Here is a 23,911-nt window from a genome sequence, read left to right on the forward strand (position 1 = left end):
GCTGCCTGTGTCCCTCCCAAGTTGGAGGAGGAGGAGGAGGAGAGAAGAAGAGCCGCCGGCTCCATCCCTGTAGCCACACGCCTTCTTTCCGAGGCAAACACCGCCTTTCGCTTCCTCCTTGCGGGGCGGGGTGGGGGGGGAATCAAATCATCATCATAACAAAGATAAAAACAAAAATCGCCTCCGCTTTTCCGCGTTTGATTCTCTACATTTGAAAGATTTCCGCGCAGCGAAGGGGGTGACCAGCGCGGGACACAGCACCCCCCAAAAAAGCCCCTTTCGGGTCTGCACCGAGATGGGGAATCACTGCGGCGAACGCCCGGAGGTTTGCGGCCGTCGGGGCGGTGCGGGACGGGAGATCCGCGGCTTTTCCGCGCACTGCGGAGCTCTCCCCGCAGCCCGAGCGAGGCCACAGACTCCTCAGATAGAGAATTAACGCGTGTTACACCGTTTATTTGCTGCTCATACAATCGTGAAGCCCATGTACAAATACCATACACGTTTTATTTCGGGTCGATTTTTTTGTTTGTTTGTTTTCCTTCAGGGACAAAAACGTACAGAAAAGGGCAGGGAGGGGGAAAAAATAAACGAACCCACATAATTACAATTCTATACAGTGCAGAAAGAATTAAAATAGGTGTCACCGAACTGTACAAAGTCAGGGTGGGGAAAAAATAGAGAGGAGGGGGAAAAGGGAGGGGAATAATCCTTCATTATATATATATTTCTATAAAAACATATGGAGGTTTGTCTTTACACAGAGACCATGATTGGTTTACAATTTACAAAGGTTAACTAAAAAAAAAAACCCAAAAATCTATATGGCAAATATTGCCAACAGAGATTCACCGATTTAATACTGATCAACTGAGACTGCTCGGGTCTCCATTATTAGCAACAACGACCAACAAAAATATATGTAGAATAAATAACAGAATGAGCACGGCTGCCTCTTTTCAAAGTGCCTTATTCTCTCTGCGCAGGGCCTGATCCTGCAGTCTTTATGCACGCAAAAAAAAAAGGAAGAATATTAATAGGTAAAAAAAAAGTCCCTCTAAGAGATTTTTTTTCTTCCCGCTGGGTGTTTGCAGGGGGGGAAAAAAGGAAAAATAAGGTAATTTTCGGGCTCGAGTGAGACGGGATCGATGGGGCTGGGGCGGGAGGAGCCGGCGGCGCGGCCGCTTGTCCCCGCGGTGCAGCGCGGAGGGGCCGCGGGATGCGCCGGTTCGGGGGTCAGGGTCTTTTGCAGCCCCCCTCCAAACCCGCTCCGTCCCCGCGCCCGCCAGCCGGGCCGCTGGCATCGCTCGCTGCCCATTAAAAACTGGAAGTAGCCACGGGTTTGGTGAAAAAAATAATAGCCACGAACAAAAAGAAGCGTCAAAACCTCATTTGCCGAACCCAAACTGGCAGTCGGGGTTTTTGGAGAGGGATGGGGAGGGTCTGCTTTGGCTTTCTTCTCAACCCAGCCCCAAACGATGAAGCAGAAGAAGAAGGCAGAGACGGTGTGTGATGAAGACCCGGGCTGGAGGCCGGGTCCGGCCGATGCTCAGCTGCGGGGCAGGCTCAGCCCCGGGGCCGCAGCCCCGCTCCCCTGCTTATACCTCCAGTCTGCAGAGCCCCCTTTTCCATCGAGAGGGTCCTGGGGGGTGATTTGGGGCCCGGCTCAGGCCTCGCCTGCCCCAGGAGGTGTTTTTTTCCACCCCGTATCACATAACGCACGGCTTGATGTCCTGGTATGTCACTTGTTGGTGGTAATAGGAGCCGCTGCCCGCTGAATGCATGGAGGAGGAGGCCATGGCGTTGAAAGAGAAGACGAATTCCTTTCTGTCGCACATGCTCGGAGACTGGGAGTGATACCGCGGGATGCCTGCGGGACGGGGAGAGATGGTCACCAGCGGAATTAGGTTTAGTAGAGGAACGGGCGAAACCCGCCGTCTGGCTGCAAATAAAACCCCCGCACGAACTAAAACCCAAACCCTGAGCAGCCCCCGGGTCTCGGCGCGGAACTGGGTACATTTTTGCGTTCACACGGGCAATCCCGGGGCTCCGCAGGCGCGGACAGGTGCGGTGGAAGAACTCCCGCAGCCCCGGGATGCCGCGGCCCAGGACCACTTCCAGGAGACGGCATTCGGGTTGTTTGGAAAAGGGTTTTGGGGTGTTTTTTTCCCCGTTTTGCTTTCTGGAAGGTGCCCACTGCTTTATTCAAAGCCTCCACCCGCTCGGGGTGCGGAGCGCGGTGCGGAGCGGGGCCGCACGTTCGTGCACCGGGGCCGGCGGCCGAGGCCGGGAGGAGAAGTCGAAGGCGAAAGGCCGCCGGGAGAGGGGCTGGTCCTTTCGCTTCTGCCTCCAACTTGGGACATCAAATCGGCCGGTAAATCTGGGACGTGCTGGTGGGGGGCAGCGCCCGTCCGAGCACCGCGCTCCCCGCCGCTCCGGCGCCGTTAATTTGGGTGTTAATCCGGAGCATTTCGGTTAAGGCCTCAGGCGGGGCCCGGTGGCTCCTGGGGACGGATTTTCGCTCCGTTTGCCAGCGGATCTGGGTGCGCTCACTCGCAACCGGGACCGACTCGCTGCTGGGAGGCTGCTCGCCGGTCCCAGCCCGGCCCGGTCCTGTCCCCGGGCTCGGCCGCTCCGCACCGACCCGACTGATGCTCTTTCCCCATTTCTCTTCATGTTTTTGACCCGCTCCCGCTCCGTTTCACACCCGTTCCTGCCAGGCATCTCCCGCTCCCCACAAGGCCCGGGGGTGATGCGCAAGGACCCCTAAAACCTGCCCTTTCACCCGGCCACGGGTTCCAGGACTCCACGCCCCGAGGTGAATTTGGGCCACAGGAGGAAGCCCAGGGCCGGCCTCGTCCCTCCCAAGGCCTCCTCCCGGCCAAAACACCATCTCCCCCCGCTCCAGGAGCCAGGGCCAATCTACCCCCGGCAGCTCCATCCCGGGGTCGGGGCTGCGGGGCAGGGGGCGGTGCGGGGGGCCCGGGCCACCGACTTCCGCACGGGCAGAGGAGCAGAGGGTGGAGGGAAGCGATGGGCCTGGAAAATACAACCCCGAGAGGAGCTGATACCAGGGATGGGAGCGGATGGATGGCGGACACTCCAGTGGGGAACCCTCCCCCTCCGCTTTTCTCCCTCTGCACACCGCCGGGTCCCGATGGTGGTGGAAGCCCCCTCGGACCCATCCCTGGCCTCCCCTTTCCGCAGCTCCCCGCCTGTCAGAGCTCACCAGCCCCAGGCCCGGGGCTGCCCTGGCCGCAGAGCAGAGCCTGGGGGAGCGGAGCCCTGTCCCGGCGGCTGCCAGCCCCGCAGCGGCGGCGAGCCCCGATGGGTGCCCCCGGGAAGAGAGGCGAGGAGCCGGGGGGACCGGGGGTCTCCTCTTTGGGGAGTGCGTTAAAACCGTTCACGAAGTGAGGAGGCCACCTGTCCGGCAGCCCCCGTCCGACCCCCGCGGTGACCGTCTCGCGTCTCTCCCACGCGTGTCCGCGCCTTACCTTGCAGCTCGGCGGTGTTGTGGCTGTTCTGGTGCAGGTAGGACTGGTCGAGGGAGTGCGTGGAAAGGCTGGAGGAGAGCGGGTTGGCCGTAGGGTTGCAGGGAGAGAGGGGCTGCTGTTTGATGTAGGACGCGCCGGTGTTCAAGGCCGCCGAGGCGGAGGGAGCCCACGCCGAGGCCGAGCTGGAGTAAACCGAGTGGGGCTCCATCACGCCGCCTCCGGAGAGCAGCGGGGAGGCGGGCACGGAGCTCTCGTGGTGCGGGTAGTCCCCTGCCGAGGAGCCGGTACAGCCGCCCATGTAGGAATGCCCACCGTTGGCGGGCAGGTGGGGCACGGAGTGTCCCGGCAGGCCCATCCCTTCCACGTTGCTGGACAAATGCCCGTTCATCATCCCCAAGCCCCCTTCGAGGGAGAGGCTGTTGGGGGGGCAGGAGAGCCCGCCGGCCGAGCCCTGGAAGCCGTAGCTCTCGGGGAGGTGGTTGAAGCTGAGCCCGTTCATCATGCTGTACATGGGCTTCAGCGCCTGGCATTTCCTCCTGAAACCGCGCGGTCGGCGGCGAAACGAGCCCTCCTCGAACATGAACTCGCTGGCCGGGTCGATGGTCCAGTAGTGGCCCTTGCCCGGCCGTCCCAGCCCCTTGGGCAGCTTGATGAAGCACTCGTTGAGCGAGAGGTTGTGGCGCACCGAGTTTTTCCAGCCCTGGTAGGAGCCGCGGAAGAAAGGAAAGCGGCTCTGTAAGAATTGGTAGATCTCGCTGAGGGTCAGGCGTTTGGAGGGCGAGCTCTGGATGGCCATGACGATGAGGGCGATGTAAGAATAAGGTGGTTTCTCCGGCCTCCGGATCCCCGCGTTGGTCTTTTTCGCCTTGGGACCGCCGCTGCCCGCCGCGCCGCCGCTGCCCGGAGCGCTGCCGGTCGCCCCTCCGGGCGCCGCGGAGGCGGCGTCCATGGCCGAGCTCTGCGGCTGCTTCTCGGCCACGGAGGACATGGGGCCGTAGCTGCTCTGCACCGGAGGAGGAGGGGGCTGAGAGGACAGAGCCTGCTGCGCTTCTGCAGTCATCTACGGCCAGGTCCGCGGCGGCCAGCCCCGGCCCTCCTCCGCCACCCTCCCCCACGCGCCCCCCCAAAAGGCCACGCTGCTGGGGGCTCGCCGCCACTCACCCCTCCACACACTCCCAGCCCCGGCCTCCTCCTGGCCCCCCGGCGGGGTTTCTTCACCCCTCCGTGGATAAACAAATGGAACCGACGACCCCCCCCCCCCCGCCCGCCTTTCCCTCCTCCTCCCACTATATCCCTAAATCCGAGCTCGGCTGCAGAAGGCGAGCGGGAGGCGGAGGGTCGGGGCGGGGGTTCGCAGGGAGGCGGGAGGGGGGGCGGGTGGAAGCGATCTGAGCTCGGCTGCTGCTGCTGCTGCGAGAGAAGCCGGCGGCCGCCGCTGCCTCCGCCTGCCCCGCTGCCCCTCGGCGGCCCGGGCTCCCGGGGCTGCCGCCGTCCCCCGGCTCCCCTCCCGGCCCGGCTCTAGCTGGGTTGGCTCTGCGGGTGCTGCGGGGAGCTGCTTCCCATCGCGATGCCTGTCGAGTCTGCCCCCGGCCCCTCCGCTCGCCTTTTACTTTATCTCTTGCAGCGGCGTCTGCCGCTCCTTGACAGACGTAAGAGCGACGGGGAGATCCCCGCCCCGACCCGCTCCCCCACGCCCTCCCGGGCGGCCTCCCCCCCCCCGCCCGCCCTCCTGTCCCGGCCCCCCTTCGCTCCCCGCTCCCAGCTGGCGGGCAGCTTTTAAAGAGCCCTTTCCACGCTGCTTTGCTCGACCCGGGGACTGCGAGACGCGTCCCTGCCCGCCTCATATAGATGTGGGGTTGTGTCACGCGTGACCGCGGCGCTGCGTGGGCTGCCGCCACCCTCCCCTCTGCCGTCTCTGCCCCATTGTGTCCCCTCAATCCCCACCACTTCTGCTGAAAATCACGGGGGGGAGGGCGGGAAGGGCCCCACGCGGGCTGTAGAAAGGGGTCGGGGCGCGTCAGCTTCCGCGGGCGCGCAGGGGAGCGGAGACGCGTCCCGACTGCGGCCTCCGCGCAGCGCGGAGCTTTCACCCACTTTAAACCCCCTCTTCGTGCGCTCTTTTAAGCTCGGCGGGCCCGGGCAGGATGTTTATACTGTGCAATGTAAACACGGGCTCGGGGGTGCTTTAATAAAAAGAAATCGGCGAAAACTTCTGCTGCCTCTCGAAATGCCCTTTTCTGTCTCTGCCGCCGGTCCGGGGATGGGAACGAGCCGTCGGACCACTCACCGGCTCCGAGGCTGCTTTAGGGCTGAAAGTGGGTTGGTTGGTTGGGTTTTGTTTAGTTTTTTTCTGTGGTGGTGGGGAGTTATACAAATCCATACTGAACGTTTGGAATTGAATGCCAGGAGGCTGATGCTCAGCTCCGGGGGATGCCATTGGGGGTGGGGGGAAGGAGAATAGGGAGGCAGGGGGACAGAGACTCCTTCTCTCTCCCCTCAAAAAAAAAAAAAACCCAAACCCCAAACCAACCCACTACTCTTTTAAGCAACGTCCCATCAGGAAAGCTGTCATTCAAGGTAAGTCACTTGAAACCTTTGTCACCTTCTTGCGTGGAAACCCGCGCTCCGGGAGATGAAGGCGGGGGTGGGGTGGGAGGGGGGGTGTTGCAGGGCTGCAGGAGCTTTCAGGGCTTCTGGCTGGGAGCAGAGCAGATGTGCTGGCTGCTGCAGCCTGCTCGATTGCAAGATTGGGGAAAGGAAGAGGGAAAGGAAGGGAAAAAAATCAAAAGAGAAAAACCTCTCTCCCCCCCGCCCCGTTACAGGCCTCACCGCAATGCTGCGGGTCCGACCGTCTGCAGAGAGAGAGGGGACACTCCCCCCAAGCCCCTCTTCTTCCAGATTCGCTTTTAAAGTTTTTAATGATAATTTAATACCTTTTAAAAGAAAGATACCGATCGCGTTCCCGAACTCTCTCCGCATTATTCGCGGGCAGTTGTGAGCAGCCTCCGGGGCGCCTGTCACGTCTGTGATACAACCAAGAGGGATGTCACAGCTGGGGCTTTTTTTTTTCCCCTCCCTCCCCTTTCTCCGTCCCCTTCCTATCATCTACCCCCTCCCCGCAAAACAAATCCTCCTGCAGAAAGCACCGGCCCTCCCGTTACCGGGACAAGGAGGGAGCGTTGGGGTCGGAGACAGGCAGGGGACAGCCTTTGGCAAACCCGAAGCCGGGGGCAAGTAGCTGGGCAGGGGGTGGGAGAAGGAGGGGGGACAACTTTCTTTCTGGAGCTTTTCATTTGAGGAGGACGGGCTGCTCCGGCTGCCCGCGGGGGCTGTGTCCGCTACTACAGTCCATCCGGGGCTGCTGGACGTGGAGCAGAGTGCGCCGAAGGGAAAAAACCCACCCCCAAATCGCTTTTCTTTTCCGGGAAGCGATGGCCTTCCTCGGGTACTTACAGCCTCGAGGAGGCTGGTGCAGAACAAACTCTCCATTTCTCGCTCTACTTCTCTTTATTTCTTACTTGGGGAGCGCATCGTTGAGCTTGAGCTTCGCTCCGCATCGAATGTTCCCCCCCGTCCCCCTCCCGCGAAAAGGGTGTTTTTTCTTTGCTTTGCCACTGAATCTCCCCCACGTGCCCCAAAACACCTGGGGATAAAGCTTGAAACACAACACAAAGAGCTCGTGTAAAACCCACGTTCAAATTCGTCTGCACCGGCAGCGTTTCCACTCGGAAATAAAATATCTCCGAGCAAAAAAACACCCCAAAACCCTAAAAAAATCCAACCATTCCCCCTCAAACAACGCCAATCCCTGCACCGGAGCCCTTGTCGCTCTCGCCGTGTCTTTTCGGAGTGTGAAAATTTGGGTTCCGATGTATTTATTATAGCCAGCAAACGTTAAAATGGTAATAGTAAATAAAACCCCGGCTTTTATAGGCCTCGAGGTGGAAACAGCAGCAACCGTGGAGGGTTTTAAATGGACCCCGTGAATAGGGGAAAACAGAGTTTGGGGGAGGAAAAACCGGTCCGGGTCGTGTCTGATGTACGAGAGAGTGTGCAGGGCACGACGGACCCGGTCATAGAAGGATGGAGAGAAGGGTTGGTAGTGACACTTTATTGCTTATAAAACCTCCGCGCAGGTCCAGGAAACACTTTCAGGTTCACGGTGGGCCTGGGGTGGATTTTTGGAGGGGAAAGGAAGGGAAAGTTTCCGGGTTGAAGTTCTGACTGGCCCCCGCCAATAAAGGGGACTCACTTTTGCTGTTGTTTGCTGGTGATTTGAGCGGTTTAATCGAGTCCGGCCCCAGCCTCTGGCATGGCAGAGGTTAGGGAAGGAAGAAAAAAAAGATAATAAAGAAAAGATCATCAGGAGCAATTAGCCCTGCTCATCCCGGCCCCGTCGGGAGCCCGTTTTACCGGCTCGGCCCCCCCATATACCTCCCTGCGACCGGCCCCGCTGCGCTCCCCAACAGGCTTCTTCCCAAACCCGTTCCCCTTCCCGCCCCCTCCCCGAACCTCGGCCGTGTTTTGTGTAAAAATAGACAAATCCGAGCTTTCTTCCTTTTCCTGCGCCGAAGGTATTTTTACTAGCTAATTGCTTAAGTGAAGTCAACTTCGCGAGCGGGCCGGGTGTAACCCGAGCACGGCGATGGATATCGGTGGTATTGTTATAGGGGGGCTGGGTGCTGCTCGGAGGGGGCTGGGGTGCTCCTGCGAGCCCAGACCACCCAAGGCGAGGGGAGTGACCACCTCGTCTCCCCCTTCCCACTGCCCCTGCTTTGCATTAACACCACCCGCAGAAACACGCTCCCCCTCCCCGCCTTTTCCCCAGCACCAGCCCATTTCCTTCGGTTGGGGATTTTTTTTACCCCTCTTTTTTTTTAATCTTGTTTTGTTTTTCCCAGTCGCGGCCATCCCCGTGGCCACTGGCCCGAAATCCGCAGCGAATTGATCCCTAAATGTTTATTTAAGGCCGAGGGGGTGCATTGAAGCGAGGGGCTCAAGGCTGCGGAGGAGAAGGGGGGAGCTGGGAATGAGGGAGAGTTGGTATTTGTGAGGACACACGGACTCCTCACACACGCACATATCATTTTTGTATGACCGACACGTGGCAACACTGCTCCACGCGTGTGCCCGGTTGCGGGTGAACCCTTTCCCGGTGGCACCGGGCTCAGCTCCGGATGGCTCCGTGCGGGCAGAGCCCGGGCCCAGCGAGACCTAGAAGAGGTTTTTTTAGGGGGAAAGAATAAGCTGAAATGGGGAGCGGGTGGGAAAAGGAGCTGCCGAAGCACCTAAGGAGAGTGCGGGGAGGTGCGGGCTGGCTGTCAGGCGCAGTCCCTGAGGCAGAAGTTCAGACTTTGGTCAGAAAGAGAAAAAAAAACGTTAAAAAAAAAAAAAGGGAAAATGTTACACTTCGCCCCCACTTTGTCTCCATTTCCCCCCCTCTGCCCGTCTCCAGTCTGTCCCTACAACCCAAGCCCACATTTTCCATGACGTCCTTCGATGAAATATTGCAGCACAGGAATTTACAGCCTTCTTCAGCGCAGGATTTTGTCCGAGTTTTCTGGCAGGACGCGGTCCCTGCGATACAAATCGCTCCCAGCGATAATGAGCTCCGAGCTCTACCACTCAGACACAATCGCTTCCCACAGAGATCTTCCAAATATCTCCGGGTATTTATATATCCCTGCGCAGGGATGGATAGCCAGAATACTTTCCCCGAGGGATTCTTTTTGACTGGCTGGGATTCAAAGCCGAGGACTCGGGTACCGAGAGAAACAACGGGGCTGAGGCGGGGCAGAGCTGGGAGCCGGCCCGGCCAGGGATGCTCTCGGCCATCCCTCCGAGAACAAATTTGCCCTTAAAAGCAGCCCTAAGTGTAAATCCAGGTGTAAATCCAGACTGGTATTGCTCAGCTTTCTCGGACAAGTTATCTCCTCTGGGCAGCTACTCTAGTGACGGGGCCCGATGCTGGGCAAGACCCCACATGAAACAGGACCCTCGGGAAGCGATGCCACCTCCTCCCAGCTCCTTGGCAGAGTTATGTGGCACGCAAATAAAATGAGTAGCCACTTCCAGCTTTTGTAGCCCCAAACTCCCGCGAGTTAGCTATAAAATGGGGACAGTGTTGCCGAAAAAAAACCCTTTCGATCCGCTGAGTTTTTTGGGATCGCGAAGCACGTCCAGTCCCCGACGTCTCCCTGAGCGTAAAGCCGGGCCAAGCAGAGCAATCCCCGCCGAACAGGGACGGTGAGGGGCTCTCCTGGGGCTCAGCCTTACTTCCAGCCTTATTGAACCTTTTCCCCCCGCCCCTCGTTGTTTTCTTTTCATCTTTAAACCAAAACTCCGTCGAAATCGTTCTGGTGCTAGCGGAGGGGGCAATTTTTAGTGTAGGGCAGGCAAAGGCCACCAGTTCCCCGTGTCGGGGCACCACACAAATTCCCTCTGCACGGGGAGGGGAGAGAAATGAAAACGGAATAGCCCGAATTAGAGAGGATTATTTTCTTCCACGGGTACCAAAAACCACGGGTACGATATTTTGTCGGGGAAAATAACAGCCAAGCTTCGTTCTCTGCGCTTAAATATAGAGATGTGGAAAAAAACTCGCGACGGGTTTTGGACAGGACCCGTGATGCCCGTCGGTGTTCAACCCCGGGAGCTGGCAGTGCCTGGACGTGTTCTCCCGCCCGTATGCTGGGGGTACCCCTTTCCCTAAGAGGGAACCGCGGGGATGGAGCGGACTGGGGAGAGCCGCACAGTCTCCGCGACCGTGCAGAGAGCCTCGGGTCGGTTCCCGGTGCTGTGGTTGCGGGTGGGGTCCTCAGAGGGAGAAAGGACCTTGTGTTGCACGGTCCTGCCAGGGATCACCGAGGCAGGAGCATTACCCAGGCCCCGGGGAAAGAGGGAGGGCAGGTGTCCCTGGGGTCTCCCACAGCCACCACTCTTTGTGGCATGTCACCTGCCCTGCGAGGAGAGGGGGCTGAGGCGGCAGAGCCATCCACGCAGGAGGCAGCGATCACCCGTGGGGAGGGCTGCGGCAAAAACAGCGGTTACCGGTGAAGGATGCTGAGGGCAAAGCTCCTCCGGGATGAACGGGGAAGGTTAGAATCAACTTCGGGCCATGACAGCGACCTGTCGGTATATACCAACCTGCCGTCCTTTACTGGAGGGAGACTCGGAGCATCCCTCCTGTGGGAAATAAACCCACTCGTGGGCCATTTCTCTGAGTGCTTTGCTACAGGCTGGGCTGCACAGCGGTCTTGCAGCTCCCAGGCAAAGGGACGGCACACGCAGGAGGAGGTGGGGGGGCTGTTGCACCGGCCAAGGCCAAGGCCCGGGTCAGAGAGGCTGCAGCAGGCTTTGCCTGCCCGCCTCGGAGGATCCCTCTGCCCCAACCGCACAACCACCGCCCGTGTCCCAGGGCAACCTCCTGATTTTTTTTTAACCTTGGTTCTGTAATTAACCCTTCATCTAAACTCCATTCCCCCCTTCCCCAACTCAAAGAGGTGGATGTAAGGACTCATGTCCACATATAACATGAAAAATCACATCTGTAAACAGCCTCAGTTCCCCTTTCCCTGCTCCCTTCTTTGCAGAGACCTGGCGGTGGCTTTCCTCGGGAGCTCTCGCGACAGAAACTGTTTCCAGTCGTTATTATTATTAATGATTAAACTCACAACTAATGCTGGATCGCTTAATTGTCGGACCCTGTAGAGCACCGGCAGGCTCTGGAGCCACACGACGGGATGCGACAGCTCCATGATTCTCTTTGCTTCGCAATTACCAACACAGAGACTTAAAATACACTAAAAAATTGTTTCATCCTTAGAAAAATCAGAAAGGCGTTTTGTAAAACGGTCCCTTTTGGCCAGTCGGTCCCTAGATAAATATTAAAAGCGATTTTTCGGGGGTAGGGGCTTTAAATAATGTGCAAAGAACAGCTTGCTCGGTTGAGATGCTCAGCGGGTGCGTGAAACACCCGACCCAAGGTGGGAAGCGCTGTTTATTATGCCTCGAAGTTCATCGATTCCTGCAGCAAAGCGGTTGTTTTGGGGTTTGAGGGGTATTTTTTGTGAGAACCAGGCGGATAACGGGGACGGGCTCATCCATCTTCCCCCATCTGGGTTTCTTGGGGAAACGCGGGAGTGGGCGAAAGTCGGCGAGGAAAAGGGAAGAAATCTATCCAAAAATCCACCCCTAAACCATTAAAATTGGACTCAGAACTCACTAAAGATTCGACTAACCATCCTAGGGATGGGTTTGCTTTTCCTGTTTCCAGGACCGCTGGTTTATTTTTAATTACTTATTTTAATTGCTTTTTTTTTGCACAGCGCTCTCAGACACGCGCTCCGAAACTCCCCTAAATCCCACCTCTTCAAATGATCCGAAATCATTTAGCTTCTAATCCCCTCAAAACGGGTGGGGTGGAGGGGAATCCTGGCCACCCCCCAGGGCGCTGGGAGCAAACCCCTTTCCCCAGAAGATTTTGCGGGCGTCCTGTGAGGAAAGCGGCTGCACGAGGGCTGAGATTGCAGGAAAAATCACTTTTCTTCCACAATTATTCGTTTATCTTTTGGAAACGATCGAATTTTACACTCCACTCAAGGCATCGTGGACTCATGGACTTTCCCCCCGCAGCGCAGCCGGGACCGGGGCTGTGGAGCTGACGGTGCCCGGGGCAGAGGCAGTCCCGGGTTGCCCGTGTCCTTCCCCACGCGTGCGACGGGGCCGTCGGGACGCGATGCTGAGCCCTTAAAGCGTATCGAAATCTGCTGTCAGAGTCCTGGCCTTGCCAGGGGAGTGGGTCTGACCCACGCGGGTATCCGAATGCTCGCGGCTGTGATTAAAGCCAATGTAGGCATGGGGTGACATTTACGCTGCAGTATCAGCAAAGGGCATTTTCTTTGCATCGTTAAAGCCGAGTTGGAGTGGAGTCCTGGGGTTGGTTTTCCCCAGAACCCAAGAAGTGGTGAACAGGGGTACTTGAAAATACTGAAATAGATAAATGGGTGCAGAGAGACTGTCCCGGAGCGGGGAGAAGAAAAGGGAACGAGGGAGTGAGGATGAAGAAAGAACAGACGGAATAGACGGAATGACAAGCAGAGCTCTGTACAGAAAGATAGAAACACAAGGGGGAAAAGGAGAGAAAGAAAAATATATAAAGAACGAGATCTAGAAAGAAAAATCTGAAAAGAAGAGAAACAAAGGAGGGAGAGAGAGAGAAATTAAGACAAAAAATGAAGGGCAAGAGAGCGAAAGAGAGACATGGAGAAATAAATGGAGTAACAGGGAAAGTGAGAGGCAAAAATGGTGAAACAATAAATAAGGAAGAAATAAAGGGGAAAAAGCAAAAAATAGAGAGAAAGAAGAGAAACTGGGAAGAAAGTAAGACAAAAAGACAGAAAGAAAGAAATAGAAAGAAAGAAAAAGAGAAAGAAAATATAAAGAAAAATAAAAAGAAAAGAAAGAAAAAGAAAAGAGAAAGAAAAAGAAAAAAAAGAAAAAAAAAAGAAAAAGAAAAAGAAAAAGAAAAAGAAAAAGAAAAAGAAAAAGAAAAAGAAAAAGAAAAAGAAAAAGAAAAAGAAAAAGAAAAAGAAAGGAACAGAGAAAGAAAGGGCCAGAAAGAACAAGACAAAGAGCAAAACAAATAAAGAGAAAATAGAAATAAGAGAGAAAAAGGAAAAAAAAGGAGAAAAATAAGAGGAAAATGAAAAAAAATAAAGAAAAAAGAAAGAGAGAAAAGAGGGAAAGGCAGAAAGGGAGAGATTGAGAGGGAGAAAACGTGAAAGCAAAAAAACCCCACCCCACCAAACAAAAGCATAAGCAAATACCAAAAGGGATATTAATTTCCTGCAAAATTAATAATAATAAGACAACGTATTTTTTTTTTCCCTGGAAAACAGGGTGAGCAGGGAAGGAAACACCCCCACGGGCAAAACAGCCCGGCCCGGCCCGTCGGGGCTGCGGGTGCCCCGGTACCTGCTGCCCGGTACCGACTCCCCGGGCGGCAGGCGGCCCCGCTCCCGGTGCCGGTAACCGCGGGTTTAGTTTGGGTCAGGGGCACTTGGGTCGATGTTTTATCGTTTACCGGAGCAGGGAATATGCGGTGTGGAAAGGGTTCTGCCTGTACCCCCCCTCAACACTTCCCCCCACACCTGCGCAGGGACACGAACGACAACACTCGTTTAACACCGATTCCCGCGTGGCTTTTCCACGCAGCTCCTGCCCCGCCGTTCGCGGCTGCTCCGCGCCCGTTAAACCCGGTTTAATCCCTGCGCCGAGACCGGCTCTTCATTGAGTTCATGGCTTAGTAGGTGGCCGTGTATATTTTGGTTGAAGTAGTGTTTATGTTAATGAAAAAGGCTGAGATTACAAACAGACCACTGGATGCCCGGGATGTTGCTGCCGGATCGGTCTAAGCTGTATATTTTAAACCTAATCTGGTTTGGGGAACAAATAGGAGTATTTAAAAAAACACAGCCCTTAAATGTATTACTTTCAGCAGAAAGACCTTTGGGATTTTTGGGGAGCTCCGTGCCGCCCCTTCCCCCCATTTTCGGAGCTACGTTTCCCGGCTTGCTGAGCAGAGACAGAGGAGACTTGTAGTGAAAAGCATCTCCAAGAATTACCCAGGAGGACACAACGAAAATGAGTCCTGGGGTCTCGGAGGTGGGCAGGAGAATGGGGGGCTCAACTCACGCCCCTCGAGTCCCCCCCGACCCCGCAGAGGGGTTCCAGGTGCCTGTCCTACAAAACCTCGGCTGCAGTGGGGACGGGTCGAGCTCAGGGGTTTGTTCTTGGCGGGTGGAGTGAGGCAGAATCTGAAACCCGCACCAAAACGCCGGTAATTTGCCCGTTTAGGACGGTAAAAAAATGATATCTATAATTCCAGTCCTTTTAAATACGAACTAAGCAGGAATCAATGAATCAATTTACATTAAAATAAGAATATAAAGGATTTTTTTGTTTGGTTGTGTTTGGTTTGGATTGAGTTTTGGTGGGATTTTTTTTATGGAGGAGCAGCAATCCTCATTCTTACTTTGATTTCAGAATCTCACTTTGGGATCAGGCTCATTCTTGGTTTTTTGTAACAAAACCCTCTCCAATTCCTGCCTCTTCGACTCTTTCCTATCCCCGTTTGCATTTGCACGCTTGGATTGCTGCTAATTAAAACAAAGTATGAGATTCTTAACAGACTTTTTTTTCTCCCCCCACACCTGATAATTTCCCAGCGTGGAGGGATCAACTTCAGGTCCCACAGAGCTGGTTTCTCCACCCCCCCCAGGAGCTCTGTGAGCAAATGTGAGCGCAGCGTTTGGCATCTCGTTCCTTTTCAACACTTTCCTTTTGTGGGCAAAAGCTCTCGGCGGAGGAGCCTCTGCGGCAGAGCCAGGCAGACCTGCAGGATTTGGACATTCGGGTGTTTTACTACTGTTATGATTCCTCATTGACTAAAGCACAAAGAAAACAGGAGTGTCAACAAGTCGTTGTTGGAAGGGGTTGTGGACAAAATTTGGGGCAAGGGAATCTTGAGCAGGGAAAGGATTCAAGAAAACGAGGGAAAAGAAGGAAAATGAGAAAATACTACCCCAAGTTTTCCCCATTCAATGTCTGTGCTGTTCTAGAGCTGCAGAAGGGATTTCTTCCCACATCTGGGAGGCAGAGGGACACTCTGAAAACAGCTTTTTCTCTCTTAAAATATCTTTAGAGTGTCAAGCAATCTCTGCACTGAAGAGGAGATGGCCAGCATGGGTCTTAATGTGACCACAGAGGAGTTTCTTTGTTTTCTCCTTGCACCTAGAATGAACCTTTATTCCATGATTCCTCTCCCCCCCTCCTCTTCTTTCTTTAGTTTTGTGTGGGGAGACATTGTTCTTTTTTTTCTCAAGTGACTCCGAGTGATGCTGCAAGAGGGGAAAAAATAATCCCAAATCCAGTAGAGTAGGTGGCTTTGGAAAAAGTGTCACCAAGATAACCTAGTAACTGTGATGCTATTAGGGCCAGGTAGGCCCTACAGAGGTGCAAGGGATGGGTGGCAGCAGAGCAGGGTGTCCTGGGACCCCCCAAACTCACAGTCTCTTGCTGGTACTTGTCCCATAGCAGGGACAGTCCTTGTGCTGGTCACTGTGGGCAGCCTTTGCGTGGTGACCAGCCAAAGGATGAACACAAAGGGCTGTCCCTTACGCTGTCACACACACACACACGTGTGCACACACACGTATGCACACTCCCAGAGCCCCCCCTCCCACTCCTCTGACCCCCACATCCGACCGCGCTGCTCTCTAGAAGCACTAATGACGCCGCAGACCTTCTATGCAGTGTGAGGCAAAAGCAGATGAAAGTGATGTCACATTAATGTCAGCTCACAACTCGAGCCCACACAGCCTTGATTGCTCTTATTAATCTTGCCAATTTGTCTGTCAGCACTTGGCTAATCCCTAAATAGCCTCCCAACAGGTGCTTTATGCTTCCGCCACATCCCTGCTCCCCGGCACCCCCCGGGAGCCCCGCTTGCCCTCCCCAGTGACACTGGCTTTCTCCTGTCCATCTGGGACCAGCTCTTTCCCCACCTCTGTGAGGGCTGGAGGGAAGAGAGGCGACTTTGAAGCTGTTGTTTAGTCTGTCCAAAGAGGAGTTGAAGTTTTGGGCATCCCAAAAGGAAATAATGACCCAGGTGGAGGGGAGAAGAGATGCTGGAGAAACTGTGGGGTGGCAGAAGGGAGTTACCTGGGGGGAGGGTGTGATGAGCCCTCTGCATGGAGTTAGCCTCACATCACAGTTAGAAAACATTTTCATCACCCTCTGCCTCAACAACCACACATCACTGAGCCGTGTCGCTTTTCTTTGTCGTGGGTTTGGTGGGTTTATTGAGAGCAGAGAGGAGATTAAAACAAAAGGTCTGAACTGAAGCTGCAGTGGAAAAGCCACATCACACCCCAGCAGCTTTATCCTGCAGCTAAACTGAGAGGTGATTATTTTGTTTCCTACGCTATCAGAAAATCCACTGGCTTATTAGAGTGTATATTTAGCCAGAAAGTACCAGCCACATATTCAGTAGAAGACTGAAATTACTGTGTTGCAAAGTTTAATCTTCCTAAGGTTGTTATTTATCACGTTAATCTTAATCACATAACATGGGTTTTGTGTTTAAGACTATTAACTGCTAAACTCAATTAACTGCTAAGCCCAGTTAACCACTAAAGCAGAATCCAAGCTGCTTTCCTGCATGAAGAGGAAATAAAAAGTCTTCTTTCTCTTTGGCAGCACTGCAGCATTAAATGAATTGCACAGACATCACAAGCCCTGTGTGTTGCAGTGAGCTCCTCCTGCAATTCACCTGGGAGATGCTCTGGTCTGGAGGAAGAGCTGCCAAACCCATCTTCAGTGCAGCAGGTTCCTATTTTACATCCGAATTTGGCTCGATCTACTTCCAGCCCTGTGCTCAGCAGAGCAGGAAGGAAGAGCTTTCAGGAGCATCTTCAACCATTTCTCCAAGAGCCTGGTCCAAAGTGGTCCGAGTCACCAAGGGAAGTATATCCACTAATTGAGCTCAGGGCTGTTCATCATTAACCCTTGGCTGCTTCAGATCACATCCTAAAAGCTCTCTAATAATACCATTCACAACTCCAAGCTGTTTCACTCCATCCTGACCCAGATTTATTATCAGGAGACAGATAGGGGTTTTTTTTTCCCCCTTTTCTCTTTCTTTCTCCCCAAGCCATTTATTTCACCCAAGAAGATTATCCATCACAGCATGCTGGAACCGACCTGAGGTCCCAGGATATTCTTAGCTATGCAGCGTGTCAGGAAACGGCTAGCAGCCCTGCATGATGCAAATATTTGGATGACTGAGAGGTAGGAAGGATTGTCCAAATGTTTACTAAAGGCTGTTGATAGCCTAAGGATTTATAACTGGTGTATAACGTCTGCCCCCACACAGCTCCTCTAGCAGGTGCATCCAGTTTCAACGTGACACATGGTATGTGTGCTCTCTGGGAAAGGAGATGCAGGAGAAAGCCTGTTTCCCAGGTCTCAGCTCCCTTTCCCCAGCTCTGTTAAGCAACTTACTGGTTTGGAGCTCGTGGAACAACAAGGTGGGAGCCCAGGATCTGCTCCAATAACACAAGCCCCTGATAGCAATTCAAACCATTGCTAACATTTAAAAACAAACCACAAGCATCGAGCATGTTCAGTTGGAATTTCCGAAGTGAAACCAATGCTCTGAGCTGTTTAGGCCCATCAAAATATTCCCCATCACACTCCTTCAGCAGTGTGGTGGAGGAAATTCATGACATTGTTCTAGTTATTGTTCTTGGCATTTCACTTCCGAATTTCCACCGCCGGGATTTGATCTCTTCTGTCTCACAGTAAGCTCTAATTGCTGTTACAGGCATATCAGATGTGCTAACAGACCAGTTTTAACCATTTCTGCTCAAATAGCTACAGCTTCCCAGTGGTGGAAAGTGCCCCATACCTATTGCCAGGCAGCCTCTATGCTTCCAGCCACAAGAGGAGTGTACATCCAGTATAGCCCAGGCTGACTAACCAGAAAGAAGAGTGTACATTCAGTATAGCCCAGGCAGACTAGCTAGAGCTGGAAACAAAGCCAAGGAAAGGTTTAGTACCTTGCACAAGGAGATTCAATGGCAGGAAGGTCAACTCCAGTGCCTTGATACCTCATCCTCTACCTTACTGCTACTGCCAGCCCAACCTCCTGCTCAAAGCCAGTCCATCACCTGTGACAGATTGTGTCAGACACAGTTTTGTTCAGCTGAGCCTTGAAACATTGTGAGGACAGAGTTTAACAAGCACCAATAGTGACAGTTTGGGTAGCAGAGGAGTTGTCAGTGCCTCTGTGTCCATCCAACCAGGCTCTCAAGCTCTGCTGTCAAAGCAGCAGCCGTTTTGACTCTGAGTATTCTTCCTACCACGTTATTGAGAAACAATATCCTACGAAATGGGAGAAATTACCATAGGGTTGAGTCACTCAAGTCGGGTAATCACCTTCTCCTCCACTATTTTGCAAGTTGTGACTATGCTGGGAACACAACTGCGTGCGCTTGGCGTGCTGCAGCCGCCCAGACAACGTGCTTTCCTTGGTAACAATCCTATCTGCTGCAGAAAAGCCTTTAATTCATTACAGCCTCAGACTAGTAGAGTTTGCTGGCTGCTCAGATGAGGAATACAATGGCCCTATTGTTTTGCCAAGGGAAGAGTTCTTAGTTGCACGTTCTTGAGTAAACTGTGTGTTTTCTATTTGTTACCTGATTCGTTCCAATGAGCTTCCTTGGAGAGGGTTAAAGCTGAGGCAAGGAAAGGAACTGTCACAGGCTGTGGGATGGATTATTAGTGTTACCTCTTTTGGTTTGTTTAAAACAAACCCTAAGAAGAAAACTTGGTGTTCTCCTAGGGAGAAGAAATTGTGTAATCAAATATATGGGGGGAAAAAAAAGACGTGTGTGTGTTCAAATTCCAGAGTCATCTGTTGTACTAGATGGAGGTTTTTTCATACATCAAAAGAATTCAGTCCTGGGTTTGATGTCAATTCTCAGTGTGAACTTAGATGTAGAGTCATAACTGAGACTAATCTGGACATCTCATCCTTTGAATGCATTTCTCAACAATTACCCACCAGTGCTGAAAAGCCATTTTATAGGCAAGGACCTTGAGCCATTGGCTGGCTCCAACCAGAGGGATGCATGGAAGAGCAAGTCATGTCTGGTAAAGTGGCTTGTTGGGAACTCATGGGCTGGAGGCATCTGGACCAGATGTAGATGTAGGGAGACTAGAGGCAGAGCACTGCTTTTACTACGGGAGTGGCTGTGTGCAGATGCATGTACTGCTGAACTTGTGGGCATGCTGTGCACAGTCCAAAGCCTTTTTGATGCTCGTGCCAACCACTCTTATGCATTGATATCATCATCTTTTCTTAGCTGTGAGCCATGGGATTATATTTTCACTGCAGTGTGGATGGAGGGACGCTGGAAGATGCATAGGTTTCCCTCCATGGAGACTGGCCAAGGGGTTTGCATACTGGTATGGGAACTCATACTCTCTTCTGCAGCCACCTGTTTTGTGGCTGAGTTATGACTTTTCAAACACTAGAGATATTGAGATTAAAAACCAAAAAGGTAAAAAGATTGACTATGAGGCATTCCAGACCAGAACTTCAATCCTAAAACCTCAGTTTGCTTCTTTTCTGAAGCTAGAAGCACCCACACTGTGTGGGGTCAATTTCAGGCTTAAATATCTCCAGCACGAGAGAGAACCTGCTGCTGACCCACTGCAAGTCTATTCTTTAGAGTGGTTTTAGGAGAGAAGAGCCACCAGTGAAGCTTCCAGAGAGAGTGTTAGGGGATGGAGAATATTTTAACATTGACTGCTCTCTTCCCAGCTGGCCCAAATCAGCTGCCCTTGGAGTTACTGTCTAGATAGATGTATGTTCACCTTGGCAGAGGACATCAATCCATTTTTGAAGCCTTGACCCTCCCCTAGCCCTGAAATTTAAGTATTTCACGTGGTCTCTCCTCACTTGGAAGTGCTGCTGCTTTTGGTACTTTGCTACTGATGTTCAACCAGGAGAAGGTTGCAAACCCAGCAGGGTTTGGCCCAGGGTTAACCAAAGCACAAATAAATGAACTTAGTCCCTGGTATGTTCCAGCACAGTTGAGCCTGGAGGCTGTGAGCAAGGGCTTGTGCTCCAGATCGACTTGGTGCCTTCAGCTATAGACAATTAGATGTTTTTCTAAAGCACACCATTACTGACTGAAAGGATTTTATTCTACAGGACTTTTCCTGCTTCGTCTGCCAGGGAATAAACAGGACTCTGCTTCCTTGGAGTAAATCACAGTGTGGGGCTGCCTTATCTCATCCAGAGACCCTGTACAGGAATGTTGCACTGTCCAGCCCTTGGGCCACCCACCCCTGATCCCAGTCATCAGCATCTGCTCCAGGCTCAAGCTCTGACCCTCCTGAGACATATTTCTGCAAGGTCAGGAGGTTGGGTGGTAAAAAGGGAGTGGGGGATAGCAGAGAGACACTTGAGGCTAGCTCTACAAAGAGATTTCAGGGGGATGTTTACACTGGCCATTAATTGCAGACTTGAGGCTGCTCTCCTCTCCAGATTTGCTGACCATCTGCATTGTTTGCAAGTAAATGTGCATCAGGTACAGACACAGTTCCAGCTGCAAAGTCTTCTGGGTGAGAGTGGGTGAGAGGTGCATGTTCTACACCCTTGGTCATAAAACTTGGTCCAAGTGGAGCAAGGATGGATTGGGTAAATCAGCCAGCCCTGCTAGCCATCATTTTATCCCTGGTTCCTTCAGAGGGCAACAAGGATGCTTTTGGCATGAGCTGCAGCTGAGATGCTGTGGCATAGCCAAAGGGAAGTATAAATAAGCAGAAAAGCTATAAGACAGGGGAGGCACTTAGGAGAAGGGGAGAAACATCTCTGTCAGGTGGAAGTAGATAGGTGTCCATCACAAATGGATGGAGATACAGCTCTGTGTATTGCTTCCATCTGTCACAGAACATTCACTCTCGTGTCATGCTGTGATTCACCACCTGCTAGCTTGTCAGCAGACAGGGGTACAGAAAATACTGTTGCTCTGGACAGCTAGGGTCTGTTTTGTACCCATCAATGAACCATTGCCCTGTAGAAATGTTGTCCTTTGGGATCAGGTCAAAAAACCGATTTCATGTGCAAGTTTGTGAAATTTCTGTTGCACTTGCCTGGAAAGTCCAACAAAGTGGCTTCATCCAAGAAATAGCTGTGGAAGGGGTCATTGAACGTGATGTGACCATCAGGAAGAGGGAGAGACTGTTTCTGTGTGCATCACACCATTTTCCCAGCACATATTTCAATAAAGAGAAGGGGGAAAAGGGAGCTCTCCAAGCAAAAATCTGATTTTCTTCAGTTGCTAAACTGAAATCAGCTTATTAATTTATTTTGCACAATCATTTCTGTATAAACCTTTCTTGAATCAAGGGGAAAACATTATTTCCTTTGTCTAAGGGTTGGTATCAGCAAATACTCCAGTCTGTTGTCCAGTGAAACAAGGATTCAAGGTCCAATATGAGGGTGTCATGGTGAATTCTTCCCTAACTGCTCATTAATATAAGCAACTCCTCCTGAGCCTTTTAAGCAAGTGGCTTATTTTCAGAACCGTACTACTAAGCCTGAAGTCTGGGGAGTCACCTCTGCCCATCACCCAGGAGGCTGCACCTCTCTGCAGTCCTGTCCCACCGAAGGGCCTCGGACCTGAGCCACTCACTGCAACATCCCTGAATTCAGTTCCTGTTTCAGCCCTTGCTTTCCTCCGTGGCAGAGCATGGGAGTCTCCCTTCCTCCTTCCCTCCCTCCCTCTCTCACCATGCAGCTGCTCAGCTCTGTGAGGGAAAGGCTCCCAGATGTGCTAGGGAGGGAGCAGGCAGAGTCCTGAATTCCACTCTGTGCCGGATGGACCCTTTGTATATTTTGTTTTAAGGAGAAAATATGTAGAGAGTCCTTGGAGAAAAGCCCAGGACCAGGCACATCCCTATGACTACACTAACCACAGGGCTAGGAGGTCCTGCAAATCATTTGCCCTTGGTTTGCCTTTGCCTGCAAGATGGACCAGCAGCTGACGGTCAACTCTTGGCAGCTGAAGTCCATCTGCATCACACAACAGGTTCTTAAACCCTTTCCTGGAGATGGCTCAAGGTGACCAGATCCTTTAAGAAAATGAGGCTTTACTCAAAAGCCAGTAAATGCTGCAACACCTAAACGCCCACATTTGGTATTTTTGGTATTTTGGCTCATAAAGGATGTGCCATATCAGATCAATACATATTCACACACTTGTAAGTGCTTTATGGAGCCTGTTTCATTGCACTCTAAGTGCATTTAGCTGTGGTACTTGGTAGCTACTTGATTATTGCGTGAGACAATACATTTATGAAGTGTTGGCCTTCCTTTGGTTAATCACTTCATTGATGTGCAATATAAAAAGGGTATGAAATTAATTGTTTCCATGGAAACAGGAACCCAGCAAATGATTTCATATCACAGCTTGGCAAAAGAAAAAGAAGAAACTTCTGTAATTGTTCCCATTAAGCAAAGGCAAAAGGATTCATGCTCAATCTCTACTACACTCTGCTTCACTTCTGCTGTGAATTAGGGGACGAAAAGGCAGCACAGAACCACATTAAAAAAAAGCACCGAAACAAGCTGTGCTTTAGTGAGTATTTGTAGTTCTGCCACCAAAACCATTTCCCTTCTGCTTTACAGGTTTCTGGCCAGCAACACCGAGGACTGTCACGGCCAAGCCATTCATTCGGAGATGTCATGCACAGAGGATTTAACCACGCATGAGCCGCCTGCGTGCGGAGAAGGGAAAGCATCCCTGGCCACGCTGCAGGACTGAGCTCTGGGTTGGAGATAGGACAAGGGTGAGTGCCTAGGAAATGTAGGCAAAGCCAGCTTTTGGAGGAAGTAATTCGGGCAACCCTCCCCAACCCCTGGCAACCGAAATGGGCCACCGTGCAAATCAGTCTGTGCATGTACAGAATAACCCAAACCTCACCGTTACTGTGGCTTCCTCCTCTTCTTCTTCTAGAGGATGTGCTGATGAGAGGGTCATCTTGAGGGCTCTGTGGCTTACTGTCTGGTACAGTTTCATCACTGTGCTAGAGGGACACATTTTCCAGTTCTCCAAATTTCCCATCAGACTGAAATTTCATAGAATCATTGATTCATTATGTTTGGAAAAGACCTTTAAGATCATTGACTCCAAACATTGACCTAAACACTGCCAAGCCCATCAGCCTCCTCAGGAGCAGCAGACCCTAGCAAGGTGCTACCAGGCAAATGGCCATCCAACCCCACCAGCTTCTCTGGATGGACCAGAAGACGTGGACCTACTTCATCCCAGGAACCACTGCAGGTTTCTCATTAGCCTAATTACTACTAATTGTGCCACTTGGCTATCTCACCAGCCTTGCCCTGGACACAGCTGATAGGGTATCAGTGAGATAAGGAGCACTCAGAGCAGGTAACTGGTAAATGTCGTCAGACCAGTGGTGGGGTGATCTGCCTTCTAGAGGGATTATCTCTCCTACCCAGAGCCTGAGACATGGACCTCCTAATGGGAACACTGTGGTCCTAAGGGTATGTGGAGGGTAACTGTGACTGACATGCTCCTCTGAGCTTTTTAGGAGGTGTTATAAGGGATTTTGGTGACTCAGGATTTGCAAACACTAGAAAAGCAAACTGGCATTCATTTTCAGTCATTCCTTTAAATTTAGTGAACATGCAGTTTATTCTTTTGAGTGTTTTTAGCTGTTGTTCATTTCACACTGTGCAAAGGAAAGTCTCATTTCTCCACTTTTGTTTTGTTTTGTTGATCTCCACAGAAAAATAAATTCTGGGCTTTTTTTTTGACAAA

At 52.4% G+C, this 23,911-nt stretch overlaps 1 protein-coding gene and 1 long non-coding RNA gene across 2 annotated transcripts; one reads left to right on the forward strand and one right to left on the reverse strand.

Annotated features, from left to right (window-relative positions):
- Positions 1 to 437: 437 nt before the first annotated feature.
- Positions 438 to 5,172, reverse strand: FOXF1 (forkhead box F1). Its single transcript, XM_062007603.1, has 2 exons — positions 3,492 to 5,172; positions 438 to 1,867 (listed from the first exon to the last, which is right to left on the reverse strand). Exons 1-2 carry the CDS (start codon positions 4,549 to 4,551, stop codon positions 1,707 to 1,709), a joined length of 1,221 nt encoding a protein of 406 aa, XP_061863587.1. The 5' UTR covers positions 4,552 to 5,172; the 3' UTR covers positions 438 to 1,706.
- Positions 5,173 to 5,717: 545 nt separating this feature from the next.
- On the forward strand, positions 5,718 to 23,911 carry LOC133626756 (uncharacterized). Its single transcript, XR_009819754.1, has 3 exons — positions 5,718 to 6,068; positions 20,275 to 20,478; positions 22,756 to 23,911. It is a non-coding gene; the product is annotated as an uncharacterized LOC133626756 (long non-coding RNA).

The sequence above is a fragment of the Colius striatus genome, chromosome 14 (assembly GCF_028858725.1).
Source record: "Colius striatus isolate bColStr4 chromosome 14, bColStr4.1.hap1, whole genome shotgun sequence".
NCBI classification, from domain to species: Eukaryota; Metazoa; Chordata; class Aves; order Coliiformes; family Coliidae; genus Colius; species Colius striatus.

Coding starts and splice junctions, on each gene's coding strand:
- FOXF1 (XM_062007603.1), bottom strand. CDS start 4,551: ATGACTGCAGAAGCGCAGCAGGCTCTGTCCTCTCAGCCCCCTCCTCCT. Junction 1,868..3,491: donor CAACACCGCCGAGCTGCAAG/GTAAGGCGCGGA, acceptor CCCGTCCCGCAG/GCATCCCGCGGTATCACTCC.